At 43.8% G+C, this 16176-nt stretch overlaps 1 protein-coding gene across 6 annotated transcripts in view; it reads left to right on the forward strand.

Annotated features, from left to right (window-relative positions):
* The window catches only part of ltbp1 (latent transforming growth factor beta binding protein 1), a 368337-nt gene extending 360548 nt beyond the window's left edge, over nucleotides 1-7789 (forward strand). For all 6 annotated transcript variants that reach the window (XM_068045343.1, XM_068045346.1, XM_068045345.1 and 3 more), the window contains 2 exons: nucleotides 379-528; nucleotides 6664-7789. In XM_068045343.1, the coding sequence (XP_067901444.1) occupies nucleotides 379-528; nucleotides 6664-6833 (320 nt within the window). In that variant the 3' untranslated portion in view covers nucleotides 6834-7789. The remainder of the gene's footprint in view (nucleotides 1-378; nucleotides 529-6663) is intronic.
* The last annotated feature ends 8387 nt before the right edge of the window (nucleotides 7790-16176 follow it).

A 16176-nucleotide genomic window follows, 5' to 3' on the forward strand; every position in this document is an offset into this window, starting at 1 on the left:
GTTCCCAAGGTTTACTTAGCTAAATCCGACTCCTATATCCACCACTCAGGTTTTGTGGGTCACCAAGGTATGGGAGTTGCTGTTGGGCAGTGTAAATGCAGAGAGCCAGCTCATGGACGATGGCCTCTCGGAATCTGAGCAAAACGATTAGTCACGTAAAAGCTTAAAAGCTGATGTCTTTCTGCAGTTCTGTAAGGTTATCGCGTCACTGGACATGATAGTTTCCATGGCAGTGTACTCAGTCATAGATTGACAGATAGTACGCATGAAATAGCCAGGTGACCACTTGAGGATCCAGTTCTAGGTGCAACCTGCCGTGCCCCTGAGTGTGTTGGAGTTTTAGCTGTCATTAATGGTTTCACTCACTTTGCTCCACAGATCCGTTTGATAGCTTTGAGGGGCTGCAGGCTGAGGAATGCGGTATCCTGAACGGTTGTGAGAATGGACGCTGCGTCAGAGTGCAGGAAGGGTACACGTGCGACTGCTATGATGGTTATCAGCTGGACATAAGCAAGCTGGAATGTGTTGGTAAGATCAGCTGCAAGCCACTCTGTTCGAAATGGAATTGTAATTGTTTAATACGCAAAAAGATTTTTGTACAACATAATCATTGTTTGCAATGGGAGAGGGTCGTTAGACCCAACAAGCCTGCGTGCTTTTTGATCATCTCAAATCCCCCTACCCACCTTTTCCCCATATTGCTTCTCTGTCCAGAAATGCACCAAGTTGCTTTTGAGCCCATTTGTACTGTGCACTTTAATAGCCTTTCAGTGTAAGTTATTCCACAGCACCCTCTTACCTTTTGTTTATAACAGTGCCAACAAATGTCCCTTCTTACTCCTAACTTCCTAAACTGAAACTGCTGTTTCCGGTCAAATCCTTCACATTGGTAGACAACCTATCCAGATCAACTTTATCAATCCTCTTAATAACCTTTGAAGCTCTAATCAATTCACCCCAAAGTCTCCTCCTTTCCAAAGAATACGAATCTTAACAGTTTCCAAACCAAAGGAAGATAAAATATAAGAGCAATGTGGAGAATGGGCACCTACTTTAATGGGCAAAAGCATAAGTTGGAGAAGAAATTCTATTAATTATAAATATTCCTTCTCAGTGTGGCTCTGTTGTAATAGGTTGGCTGCAACATGGTGCTGCAACACATTAGGTCTGGTTCAACAGCCTGTGTCATCTTTCCACACATAATCAGCTGACTATCTCAACTGTGTTGGAAGACACTGACTCCTCTCATAGAGGAGGAGAATCAGAGGGTGAGTGGCTCCCAATCCTCTTTTGTACATCGCCTAGCAACCTGTCACAGAACAGTAATGATCAATGACTAGGATGGGAGATGATGTGTGACATGGAGAAGCGAATGTCTGTGTTGTTCCAACCTCCTCGGTGAAAATGAGGTATGTCAGATAACATCATTAGCACTGGAGCAGGCTCTAAGTTTCAAAGAAAACCAAAGAGCTCAGTCTATGTGCTGAATATAACATGGGAGGCAGACACCACCGTAAGTACGGGGATGCATCCATCCTGGATCTCTGGCACAGACCAATACAGGGTTCACAGAACCAGATGGAGGTCTCCTACTTTGAATGTTCCAGTGGGTTCACACTCCACTGGGGTGCATGTCAGTTTCCCATCTGCCGAAGTAGCTACTGAATCCCAGCAGGATGGGGGTTTGCTGGGGGCATGGAGTCTGTTCCTCTGGAGAGAAATAAAAAGTGCTCCCTTTGTAAGGGGCCGAAATATTTTCAAAACGTTTTTCTTGCCATCAAGGATCTGGATTGTGGTCTGGACACACAGATGGACTCCCACATCCACCATTCGGCACTTTTTTTTATTCCTTCTTGGGATATGGGCATTGCTGGCAAGGCCAGCATTTATTGCCCATCCCTAATTGCCCTTGAGAAGTTGGTGGTGAGCTGCCTTCTTGAATCGTTGCAGTCCATGTGGTGTAGGTATATGCACAGTGCTGTTAGAGAGAGAGTCCAGGATTTTGACCCAACAACAGTGAAAGAACAGTGATATAGTTCCAAGTCAGCGTGGTGTGTGGCTTGGAGGGGAACTAGCAGGTGGTGGTGTTCCCATGCGTCTGCTGCCCTTCTTCTAGGTGGTAGAGGTCATGGGTTTGGAAGGTGCTGTTGAAGGAGGCTTGGCGAATTGTTGCAGTGCATCTTATAGATGGTACACAATGTGTGCTGCTGGTGAAGGGAGTGTATGTGTAAGGTGGTGGATGGGGTGTTGATCATAGGGCTTGCTTTGTCCTGGATATTGTCGAGCTTGAGTGTTGTTGGAGCTGCACTCCTCCAGGCAAGTGGAGAGTATTCCATCACACTCCTGACTTGTATCTTGTAGATGGTAGACAGGCATTGGGGAGACAGGAGGTGAATTACTCGCTGCAGAATTCCCAGCCTCTGACCTGCTCTTGTAGCCAAAGTATTTATATGCCTGCTCCAGTTAAGTTTCTGATCAATGGTATTTCCAATCTGCTGACTCTGTTCTGTGCTGTGGACATGGGAACTCTGGACTTCTGAGTCCCAGCTCTGGCCCCACCCTCTCCCATGTTGATGACCATATTGTGAGCAGAGGCTCCACCTCTTATACCATGCTGAGCGAAGCCATTCAGACTGAAGGCAGGGACCCAACATATTTTGTGAAGTCTCCACTTCACACGGGAGGTTGCCATAGAGCTGTGCTATCTCTTGCTCTTCTACCACAGTGACGGCCCCTTCTGTGGTTGTGAAGCTCAGACAGCACTGACCGTTTCCAGATTCTGTTCTAGGAGACCGTGGGGAACACCTGCCAAACTCAGCCAGTCTAAAGTCTGTAGATACATCAAGCGTATTTTGGATACAAGGGCTGTGGAGCGGAGGCATCATCAGCTGGATAGGGCACAGAACTTTAATTGGATGGCGAGGTTGCCAGGAATGCAGGGCACAGTGGAAGGCACAGGGCTTATCACTCAGATCAACCCCACAACTGACATCAACAGAAAGGGCTTCCATTCAATTAATGTTCAGTTGGTTTCTGGCTCAGAAACATAATTATACAAAATCAATGCCCCGTGTCCTGGTTATCCAGATTTCCTGAGAGCTCAGGGACTCTTGAAATGTGGCTGCCAGGAGGCAACGGCTAGCTACTGTGATCCCATTGAGTAACACCTGAACACAAATAGAAGACCACCAGAATTATCAAATGCAATGCCATGAGTATGAAAGGAAGATTCTGCTATTTGGACCACCCAGGTGGGTAACTTCCCTGCCAAGTGTGACAAAAATCACCACCATCTATTGCATGTTACATAATTTCAGTCTCCAGAGAGGGAACACACAGTATGTGTCAGAACCTCCAAAACATTCTCATTAAATGGGGCACTTTGCTCCACATCTCTTCAGCCAGATACTTTTAACTTTGAATGTGCTGTTGGCATGGCAACAGTGATACAAACTTCTCAGCAAAAAAAAATCCTCAGTAAATGCCATTTATGCGCTCGTGCTCTCAGATTTCTTGGCACCAGCCAATTGTTCCACTCGCCTGGCACCAAGTGTTCCTTTCTCATGTGCAGGGGACCCTATTAGTCAGAAACATCAACTAAGGCCAGTATTTCCATGCCCTAATGGCAAAAGCTGAACTTTTATATCCTCTTCATATTCCCTGGTGGTGCAATGAATTTGTAATTTATATAGCATCATCTAAATCACATGTAATTGTATAGTGCCCTTAATGTAGCAAAACCTCCCAAGGCATTTCACAAACAAATTTTGACACAAGGCCACATAAGGAGATAATAGGATGGGTGACCAAAAGCTTGGTCAAATGTAGGTTTTAAGGAGCATCTTAAAGGAGGAGAGAGGCAGAGAGGTTTAGAGAGAGATTTCCAGAGCTTAGGGCCTCAGCAGCTGAAGGCACAGCCACTAGTGGTGAGCGATGAAAATTGGAGTAGCGCAAGAGGGCAGAATAGAACACAGAGGAAAGCCGCTCAGCCCATCGTGCCTGTGCCAGCTCTTTGAAAGAGTTATCCAATTAGTCCCACGCCCCCTCCAACTCTTCCCCCATAGCCCTGCAAATTTTTATTTTTCAACCATGCACCATTACATTTTGTAAAAAAAAAAAATGGTGTGTTTCAAGCATATAGCAAACCTGTCTGGACCCATTTACCTCTACCACTGATGAATCATTGCGAGAAATATTTAGTGGTCACCCAGGCACAGGTCTTGGAACCTGGTTCCTTTATTTGCTTCATCTATTGTGAGTCACAGTAGCTTTTTGCCAATCTGGAAGGATCAGAGGGGGACGGGTATTGTGTACTGTTTAGAAGAACAGAAGAAATAAGAGTAGGAGTAGACCACACAGTGACTTGAGCCTGCTCCACCATTCAATACGATTATTGCTGATATTCTGTCTCAACTCCACTTTTCTGCCGACTCCCTATATCCCTTGGTTCCCTGAGAGTCCAAAAATCTGCCTATCTCAGCCTTAAATATACTCAATGATGGAGCATCTACAATCCTCTGGGGTAGAGAACTCCAAAGATTCACAACCCTTTGAGTGAAGAAGTTTATCCTCATCTCAATCCTAAATGAACAACCCCTGATCCTGAGACTGTGCTCCCATGTTCGACGTTCCCCAGCCAGGGGAAACAACCTCTCTGTCTATGCTGTCAAGCCCCTTCAGAATCTTGTATGTTTCAATGAGATCACCTCTCAGCCTGTCATCATAGGACAACCCTCTCATCCCCGGAACCAATCTGGTGAATCTTCATTGTACCGCCTCAAGTGCAAGTATGTCCTTCTTTAGATATGGAGACCAAAACGGCACACAGTACTCCAAGTGTGGTCTCACCAAAGCCCTATACAGTGGTAGCAAGACTTCCTTATTCTTGTGACTCCAATTCCCTTGCAAAAAAGGCCAACAAGCTATTTGCCTTCTTGATTGCTTGCTGTACCTGCATGCTAACTTTCTGTGTTTTATTTATTTGAGGTCCCAGCACTGAAACAGGCCCTTCGGCCCACCGAGTCTGTGCCGACCATCAACCACCCATTTATACTAATCCTACACTAATCCCATATTCCGACCACATCCCCACCTGTCCCTATATTCCCCTACCACCTACCTATACTAGGGGCAATTTACAACGGCCAATTTACCTATCAACCTGCAAGTCTTTGGCTGTGGGAGGAAACCGGAGCACCTGGCGAAAACCCATGCGGTCACAGGGAGAACTTGCAAATTCCGCACAGGCAGTACCCAGAATTGAACCCGGGTCGCTGGAGCTGTGAGGCTGCGGTGCTAACCACTGCGCCACTGTGCTGCCCAACCACTGCGCCACTGTGCCGCCCAAGTACAAGTACATCCAAGTCTCTCTGAACATCAACAGACAAGTTTCACACCTTTTAAAAATATTCTTCTTTCCTGTTCTTATTACCAAAGTGAAATACCTCACACTTCCCCACATTGTACTCCATCTGCCACCTTGTTGCCCATTCACTTAACCTGTCTATATCTCTTTGCAGCCTCTTTGTGTCCTCCTCACAGCTTGCTTTGTATCGTCAGCAAACATAGATACATTACTCTCTGTCTCTTTGTCTAAGTCATTGATATGGAGTGTAAATAGCTGAGGTCCCAGCACTGATCCTTGAGGAATTCCACTAGTCACGGCCTGCCAACCTGAAAATGCGCCGCTTCTCCCTACTCTCTGCTTCCTATCTATTAACCAATCCACTATTAATGCTAATATATTACCCCCTACACCAGGAACCCTTATCTTATCTTGCTTATTAACCTTTTGTATGGCACCTTTATTGAATGCCTTTTGGAAATCCAAGTATACTGCATTTACTGGTTCCCCTATATCTACCCTTCAAAAAAGTCTTAATAAATTTGAAAACTCGATTTCCCTTTTGTAAAACCATATATCTGGATGGGCTGCTGTATTGCCCATACTCTGAGAGTAATTCTCATTCTCACCTTATCCTCCACTTTCTCCCACACAAAAAACACAATACATTGCTTGCTGAGTAGCTGTGGGTGAAGAACTTCTAGCATTTAGAGTCGAGTTGACAAAGTTCAATTAGGAACACAAGACCGGGAGTAATCCATTCAGCCACTCGAGCCTATTATGACTTCAGTTAGATCATGGCTGATCTGTATCTTGATTCCATCTACCTTGGTTCCGTAACCCTCATTACTCTTGCCTAACAAAAGTCTATCAATCTTAATTCTGATCAGTTGATTTGACCCTCATCCTCGGCAGCTTTTTTGTAGAGAGAGTTCCAGATTTCCACTACCCTTTGTGTGAAAAAGTGCACCCTGATTTCACCCCTGAATGACCTGGCTCTGATTTTAAAGTTATACCCTCTTGTTCTGGACTGCCCCATTTATGAGACTTCAGAGGCATCAGTGAAGTGAGATGGCAATCCCCTCACTTTAGGCTGTGTTTAAGTTAGACGGCAGTATGTTAACACAGATCATTAGGCTTCTGTAGCAAAGCTGCTAATTAAATTGAAATTGCAAAAGAAGTAATTTTCTTGTCAAAATGTTCAATTAAGGATGTTATGATAAAATTTGCTGTAACTAGCATCTTGCTGTAAAATGAGGCTTGTTTAAAAGTTATTTAACTCTCTGTGCTTTATCTTGTTTTCTGTCTCCATAATCCAGATGTTAACGAATGTATCGAGCTCAATGACAAAATGTCACTGTGCCGGAACGCCAAATGCATCAACACCGATGGATCCTACAAGTGTGTGTGTCTGCCAGGCTACGTCCCCTCGGAGCAGCCCAATTACTGCGTGACTACGGAGACAGAGAAAGAGACAAAGCTGGAGTAATTGAGGAAGAGCTTTGCCCCCACCTGCTCTGCTCGCCTCCAACAAGCAAAGTACAAACACTCAGCCTGCACTCCCCACCACCCCTCCCCCCCCCCCGCCCCCTTCTCCATCTCCACTCAACTCCTTCCAAAAATGGGAAAAAAGGAAAATATTGCCTGTCACGAAGAGTTGGTCATCAGTAGCTGATGCCGTTGAGGAAGGCGACAGCAAATGAACATATAATTTTCTCAAGATGGGGATTAAGCCCAGTTCTACCAATGAACAGAAAGACCAAATGGATTCCTAATGTGCTTTTTCTTTTTATATGAAGAGGAAAGCCCTCAATAAACTAATAGTAAGGACATGTAAAGTGAGAAAGCAAACCGCATCTGCAGTCATTCACACAAAATAGCATTTGTTATTAGCACAAGGTTTACACTATGTATAACAGCGGTGAAAATATTTTGTATTACTGTTATAAGGCGTATTTGATAAAGCGCAGTATGTTTATACTGCTTTGACTTTAGAGTTTTATGACAAATGTAAATTCTTTGATAGCAACTTATAGTCCTTTTGTATGTTTTTTTTTAAAGGTCGTGCTATTCTGTGTCTGGAACATTGGTCAGTGACAGTTTTTACCTTGTTCAGTGTCTGCCCTGTGGAGCAGGCGTGTCATTACGATAAGGTTTTTTTTTAAAAAAAGTTTTATACAACCGTGAAGGTGTGAAGTTCCTGGTTATGTTCTCCACACATTATATACTGCACTACAACCACACAGTTCAAATTTGCCAGGTCGCAAAGCTGCTACGGGACAGCCAGAGGAGACTTGATGTGTACAGTTACACTGAAGAAATAAAAGAACCAGATTATTGTATTGTAAGTTGTAAATTGAAAAAGAAACACAAGCAGATAGCTCTTGTATGATCATTTTAAAGCATATTAAGCTGTATTCTAAACCTCTGTAAAACCTATAAATAAATCACTTATGGAAGTGTATTGATTTGCCTCTCCTCAAGCAGTAGAAATACGGGTATGCATTTGCAACCTGCACGGACTGAGATGTGCAAAACACGAGGGCTCGTTTCCATGAGTTTTGTGACTGATTTTAGCCAGAGCCAGTGGTTTTCAGCTGGATGTGTAAGTCAAGTTCTGTTTTCGTTAAATGGGATTCTGCAATTTTTTTCCCCAGGGTTTTGGGAAAGGAATTCTGTGACTTCATTCATTTGAATGGACAACTGAAAAAGTGCAATTCCATTTTTCCATAGGATTTCAGTGCTTTTTTATTTGCAGGTGGGGGCCCTAGGGTGGAGGTTTGTTAAATGCTTTCTGGAAGGCCAATTATTGTACAGCTTTACGCAATCCACTTGCCACTTCAAAAAGGTCAAGGAGGTAGATTAGGATAGTCAATGCCTTGCAAGTCTCTTTTAGCAGTCTGGTTTAAACACCATCTGTCTTTGCGGATTTATCTGGGTGGGAAGTGGAGTCCCTATTGTTCTGGTTGTCCTGAATCACAGAATCATTACAGTGTAGAAGGAGGCCATTCGGCCCATGGTATCCGCACTGGCTCTCTGAAAGAGCAATTCCCTCAGTTCCATTCCCCTTCCTTCTCCCCGTCACCCTGCACATTCTTCCTTTTCATATAACTGTCTAATTCCCTTTTGAATACTTCAATTAAACCTGCCTCCACCACACTCTCAGGCAGCGCTAAGTGAAGAAGGTTTTCCTCATGTCGCTTTTGCTTCCATCACCAAATACTTTAAATCTGTGCCTGCTTGTTCTCAATCCTTTCACGAGTGGGAACAGTTTCTCTCTATCTGCTCTGTCCCGACTCTTCATGATTTTAAATACCTCTATCAAATCACCTCTCAGCCTTCTCTTCTCCAACGAAAACAGCCCTAACTTCTCCAATCTATCTTAATAACTGAAATTCCTCGTCCCTGGAATCATTCTCGTGAATCTTTTCTGTATTGTCTCCAATGTCCTCACGTCTTTCCTAAAGTGCGGCACCCAGGATTGGATGCAATACTCCAGCTGAAGCCGAACTAGTGAACTAAATACTGTATGCTTTTATTAACCGCTTTCTCTAGCTATCCTGCAACCTTCAATGACTTATGCACATATACACCTAGGACCCTCTGCTCCTGCACCCCCTTTAGAATTGTACCCTTTATTTTATATTGTCTCTCCGTGTTCTTCCTACCAAAATGAATCACTTCACATTTCTCTGCATTGAACTTCATCTACCACCTTTCTGCCCATTCCACCAACTTTTGAAGTTCTACACTATCCTCCTCACAGTTCACAATGCTTCCAAGTTTCGTATCATCTGCAAACTTTGAAATTGTGCCCTGTACACCAAAGTCTAGGTCATTAATATATATCAGGAAAAGCAAGGGTCCCAACACTGATGCCTGGGGAATTCCACTACAAACCTTCCTCCAGCCTGAAAAACATCCATTAACCACTACTCTTTGTTTCCTGTCACTCAGCCAATTTCGTATCTATGTTGCTACCATCCCCTTTCTTCCATGAGCTACAAGTTTACTCAAGTCTGTTGTGTGCCACTGTATCAAACACCTTTTGAAAGTCCATGTGCACCACATCAACAGCATTGCCCTCATCAACCCTCTCTGTTACCTCCTCAAAAAACTCCAAGTTAGTTAAACATCATTTTCCCTTAAGAAATCCATGCTGGCTTTCCTTAATTAACTCACATTTGTCCATGTGACTATTGATTTTGTTCCGAATTATTTTTTCCAGAGGTTTTCCCACCACTGAAGTTAAACTGACTGGCCTGTAGTTGCTGGGCTTATCTTTACACCCTTTTTTGAACAAGGGTGTAACATTTGCAATTCTCCAGTCCTCTGGGAGCACCCTTGAGTCTCAGGACAACTGAAAAATTATGGCCAGTGCCTCTGCGATTTCCACCCTCACTTCCCTCAGTATTCTTGGTTGCATTTCTGATCTTGGTGCTTTATCCACTTTAAGTACAGACAGCCTATCTAATACATCCTCTTTACCAATTTTAAACCCTTCTAGTGTGTTACTTACCTCTTTCAACATTGCCTGGGTTGCATCTTCTTCCTTGGTAAAGACAGATGCAAAGTATTCATTGAATACCTCAGCTATGCCCTCTGCCTCCATGTGTAAATCCCCTTTCTGGTCCTTAATTGGCCCCACTCCTCCTTTTACCACCCTTTTGCTATTTATATGCTGATAGAAAACTTTGGGTTTCCTTTAATGCTAGCTGCCAGTCTCTTTTCATGCTCTCTCTTTGCTTCTCTTATTTGCTTTTTCACTTCCCCTCTGGGACCTTCTATATCCTGCCTGGTTCTCAACAGTATTTTCTACCTGGCAGCTGTCATAAGCACACTTTTTCTTCTTTATCTTAATCTCTACCTCTTTTGTCATCCAGGGAGTTCTGGATTTGTTTGCCCTACTTTTCCCCTTCGAGGGAACATACCTTGACTGCCTGAACTATCTGTTCTTTGAAGGTAGCCCATTGTTCATCTACCAGTTTTCCTGCCAGCTTTTGACTCCAATTTATTCGCCCCAGCTCCATTCTTACCCCATTCAAGTTGGCCTTCCCCCAGTTAATTATTCTTACCCTGGATTGCTCTTTGTCCTTTTCCATAGTCAGCCTGAACCTTATGTTACAATGATCACTATCCCCTAAATGCTCTCCTACTGATACTTGATCCACTTGGTCCCTCTCACTTCCAAGAACCAGGTCTAGCAGTGTCTCCTTTCTTGTTGGAATAGCAAAATACAGTTGTAGAAAATTTTCCTGAACACACTCTAGGAACTCTTGCCCCTCACTGCCTTTATACTACTATTATTCCAGTCTATGTTTAGATAATTAAAGTACCCCATTATAACTACCCTATAATTTTTGCACCTCTGTAATTTCCTTGCAAATTTGTCCCTCCATATCCTTCCCACTAGCTGGTGGCCTATTGTAACCACACCTTTTTTGTTCCTTAGCTCTGGCCAAATTGATTCTGTCCTCAACCCCTCTGGAACATCCTTTTTCTCCAGCACTACAATGATCTTCTTAATGAATACTGCCACCCCTCTCCCTTTCTTCCCTTTCCTATCTTTCCTGAACACCTTGTATCCAGGAATGTTTAACATCCAGTCCTGCTCTTCTTTGAGCCAGGTCTCTGTTATAGCCACAACATCATATTTCCACAGACAATCTGCACCTGTACCTCGCCAGTCTTATTAACCACACTCCGTGCATTCACATACATGCACATTAACCCTGATTCAGATATTACTTTCTCCCTTATTCTGACCCCACCTAATAACAATGTTCCCTATGCTTGTTCCATCTATCTCCCCCAGTATTCTGTGGCCTCTCTGATACTTGCTCCTGGTTCCCACACCCCTGACAAGTTTCCAGTTTTGCTTCCCTCCAATCTGAGCTCCCTCTCAGGTTCCCATCCCCCTGACAATTTAGTTTAAACCCTCCCCAACAGCACTAGCAAATCTTCCTGCGAGGATATTCATCCCAGTCCCGCTAAGATGCAACCCGTCCATCTTGTACAGGTTCCACCTGCCCCAGAACTGGTCCCAATGAAATATGATGCCCTCCCTCCTACACCAGTTCTCCAGCTACGTGTTCAGTTGCTCAGTTCTCCTATTCCTATGTTTACTTGCATGTGGGACTGGGAGTAATCCTGAGATTACTGCTTTTGAGATCCTGGCTTTTTAATCTTCCTAGCTCCCTAAAATCTGCTTTCAGGACCTCATCCCCCCTTCTTACCTATGTCATTGGTACGAATGTGGATCATGACCTCTGGCTGTTCACCCTCCCCCAGAAGAATGTCCTGCAGCCACTCCGTGAGATCTTTGACCCTGGCATGAGGAAGACAACACACCATCCTGGAGTCACATTAACTGCCGCAGAAACACCTGTTTGTTCCCCTAACTAACGGATCCCTTATCACTACTGCTCTTCCGCTCTTCCACTATTCCTCCTCCCCTCCTGTGCAGCTGAGCCACCTGTGGTGCCACAAACTTGGCTCTGACTGCACTCCTCTGAGGAACCATCACCCTCACCAGTATCCAAAATGGAAATCTGATCAAGTGGGATCATATCAGGGGACTCCTGCACTACCTACCTGGTTCTCTTAGACTGCTTGGCGGTCACCCATTCCCTATCTGCCTGCATGCTCCTGACCTGAGGCGTGACTACCACCCTAAACTGCTATCCATGTAGTCCTCTGCCTTGTGGATGCACAACAGTGACTCCAGCCACCGCTCGAGTTCCGAAACCTGGAGCTCAAGCTTCTGCAGCCGGTGACACTTCCTGCAGATGTGTTTGTCTAGGACACATGGTGCGTCCGTTACTTCCCACATGCCACAGGCTGTACATTCTGCTTGGCAGAGCTGCTCTGCCCTACCTTAACTTTACAGACTTTATTATAAGTAGAATAGCTTGCCAGTTACTCACCAACCAGCTCTTTCCACTGCACCAAAGCAAGAACCAAATACTGGAGGGTTAAAAAAATAGAGAAAAAAAAAAGTAGAAAAATGGAGCACCTCCTCCCCCCTTTCACCGAACTCACCACTCACCAAACTCAAATGTCCACACCCAACTTCAATCTGCATTCCATTTGCAGACTCGGCACCCAACCCCTTATTTTGTTTCAGCAACATGTAAATTGAATTATGAATACAGATTTTCAAGTGTTTGACGCAGATATCCCCACCTTGTTTTTTATTGTGATACGAGAGATCAGTATCTATGTTTTGAAGCCTCCAGCAGTAGGGAAAAACCAAGCTACAAGTTCTTATAATGAACAGCAAGAGCATCATTTGGGGTGTAAGCCTATGAGTTGAGGTTATTCGATTACTAAAAGGAGACAATAACGTATTCATAATTTCTTTAAACGAATAGAGAATGAAGCTTGGGGATCCATCCAGTGATTTAGGATGGCCTTTTCTGATCATGTATAGCCCTACTTTCCTATGCAAGCTTGAATTTTGCTCCCGGAATTTTCAACTTGAGAATGATCAGAGTGCTTGCCAAGAATGTAACTTTATGCTCTGGTTATAGTGATCGTCTCTTAGCAACACAGATGTTCATTATAAAGAGTTTATTGACCTTTATGGAAACATGGGTCCAAGGACCGCATCCACAAAGGTGCCAAAGAGCTGCTGCTTTTTAAAAATAATACACACTGATGGCCTGTTTTTACAACTAGTGCTGTCTGGCATCAGTCTGGTTTAGATCTGATGTGTAATGAATCTCATGCATCAGACCAACATAAAACGTGCCACCTCTGGCCTGGGGTCATATGCCGTATTACAACAGCATAGGGATACATGGAGCTATTGAAACAGAAGGAAGCATGAACAAGAAGAGGCTATTAGCCAGAACATAGGCTAAGACTTTACTGATTAGATTACACAGATTACTGCATTCAGTTCTGACAATAGATGACAAAAAAATAGTATTTGTGTGCTGGAGAGGAGAACAAGACTGATCCCAAGTGTGAAGCGGATGAACTATGAGGAAAGGTTATAAAAACTCAAGCACTGCAAACTGGTGGTTGCAAGAGGCACCTCATTAATGTATGTTATTAAATAGAGTCATAGAGTTATTTACTGCACAGTAGAAGGCCATTCAATCCATAGCTCTCCACAGAGCTATGCAGTCAGTCCCACTCCCAGCTCGATCCCCATAGCCCTGCAAGTCTATTTCTCTCAGGTGGCCATCCAAATTTCTCTATAAGTCATTGATTGTCTCCGCTTCCACCACCCTTGTGGGCAGCGGGTTCCAGGTCATTACCACCCACTGTGCAAAAAAACTGTTTCCTCATACTCCCCCTGCATCTTTTGCCCAAAACTTTCAATTTGTGTCTCCTAGTCCTTGTATGGTGATAATGGCAGCAGTTTTCCCTTGTCTAACTTAGCTAATCTTGTTATAATTTTGTACACTTCTATTAAATCTCCCTTCAATCTCCTTCATTCTAAGGAGAACAAACCCAGCTTTTCCAACCTAACCTGCTAACTTTGTCCATCACTGGAACCATTCTGGTAAATCTCCTCTACACCCTCTCAAGGACCCTCGCACCCTATCTGAAGTGTGGTGACCAAAACTGGACGCAATACACCAGCTGGGGCCTAACCAGAATTTTATAAAGGTTCCGCATAACTTCCCTGCTTTTGTACTCAATGCCTCTATTTATGAAGCCCAAGATCCCATATGTTTTCCTAACCACTCTCTCAATATGTCCTGCCACTTTCAAAGATCAATGCACATGCACCCCCAGGTCCCTCTGTTCCTGCGTACTCTTTAGAACTGTATACCATTAAGTATATATTGCCGCTCCCTATCCCTCCTGTCAAAATGCATCACCTCACACTTATCTGTATTAAATTCCATCTGTCGCCTCTCTGCCCATTCTGCTAGCCTATCTATGTCCTGTTGTAGGCAGTTCATATCATCATCACTGTTTGCCTCACCTCCAAGTTTTCTGTCATCAGCAAATTTTGAGATTCTACTCCAAGATCCAAGTCATTTACATATAGCACAAAAAAAAGCAGTGGGTACAGCACTGACCCTTGGGGAAAACCGCTGTCTACCATCCTCCAGTCTGAAAAACACCCATTTACTACGACTCACTGTTTTCTGTCCTCAAGACAATTTCTTATCCAATTGGACACTGACCCTCTATTCCATGACCCTTCAAGTATCCGTTGATATTTTCCCTGATTATTGTTTCTAAAATCTTACCCACCACTGATGTTAAAGTAACTGGCTTGTAGTTACTAGGGCTGTCCTCGCACCCTTTCTCGAATAAGGGTGTCACATTTGTCACTCTCCAATCCTCTGGCACCTCCCCCGTATCCAGGGAAGATTATGGAGTCATAGAGTTATACAGCACAGAAACAGGCCTTTTGGCCCATCGTGTCCATGCTGGCCATCAAGCACCTATCTATTCTAATCCCATTTTGCAGCACTTGGCCCATAACCTTGTATGCTATGGCATTTCAAGTGCTCATCTAGATACTTCTTAAATGTTGTGAGTGTTCCTGCCTCTACCACCCCTTCAGGCAGTGTGTTCCAGATTCCAACCACCCTCTGGGTGAATTTATTTTTCCTCAAATCCCCTCTAAACTTCCTGCCCCTTACCTTAAATCTATGCCCCCTGGTTATTGACAACTCCACGAAGGGAAAAGGTTTCTTCCTAAATACTCTATCTATGCCTCTCATAATTTTGTATACCTCAATCAGGTCCCCCCTCATCCTTCTCTGCTCTAAGATTATGGCAAGCCCTTCTGCTATCTCCATCCCTTCCTTTAACAACTTGGGATGCAAGCCGCCTGGACCAGGTGACTTATCTAGCCTAAACATAGCCCGCCTTTTTAGTACCTCCCCCTTCTCAGTGTTTATCCTATCCATTGCCTGTGCTCTCTCTGCTTCTACTGATATTTTGTCAGCCTCCATTTCCTTAGTGAACACTGATACAAAGTACTCATTAAGTATATTAGCCTTGCCCTACACCTCTAAGCATATATTACACTCTCTGTCCCTATTAGGCCCCATACCTCCTCTTACTACTTGCCTACATGCCGGTAGAAGATCTTTGGGTTCCCTTCTATGTTGACTGCCATTCTATTTTCATATTCTCCTGAAACTTAATAATGCAAAACTGGGATATAACTTCAAATTAAGGCAGAAAAGTATAATATAAATTTAAATTAGTGAACATTAAATTTAAAACAAATGTCAGTACAACTTCTTTATTCAAAAAGCAGTAAATGTTTGGAATAATCTACCTGCCTAGATAGAGGAGCTAAATGATAGGGAATGTTCAAAAGATAGTTGGCTGCTGGAATAGGAGAGTTAGGGTACTGAAGGGATGACCTTAGTGGGTCAAATGGCCTATTTTGTGCTTGACCTTGACCTTTGCTATATTCTTAACCCATGTACGGCTAAGAAATGTTGTCATGAAGACCCCCACCTGCCAAGAATGGGGCATATTAATTTTGTTATATGAACGTCAATTTTAAAGTGTTATAAAAGCAAAATACTGCGGATGCTGGAAATCTGAAATAAAAACAAGAAATGCTGGAAATACTCAACAGGTCTGGCAGCATCTGTGGAGAGAGAAGCAGAGTTAACGTTTCGGGTCAGTGACCCTTTCTTCGGAATTTTAAAGTGTTGCTGGATTGAAGATATGACTTGTTTAAAGAGATCACCAGTGGCTGGAAAAACATTTGCATATTAAGAGACAGTGCTTGGAGAGACAAATGAATTGCTCACAGATTCAATTAACAGAGATTGGTCTGGGCAATGGTGACCCACATCTTGTCGGTGTAAGAGACAGCACTACACCCACCCCCCACC

The sequence above is a fragment of the Heterodontus francisci genome, chromosome 13, assembly GCF_036365525.1.
Source record: "Heterodontus francisci isolate sHetFra1 chromosome 13, sHetFra1.hap1, whole genome shotgun sequence".
Classification (NCBI taxonomy): Eukaryota; Metazoa; Chordata; class Chondrichthyes; order Heterodontiformes; family Heterodontidae; genus Heterodontus; species Heterodontus francisci.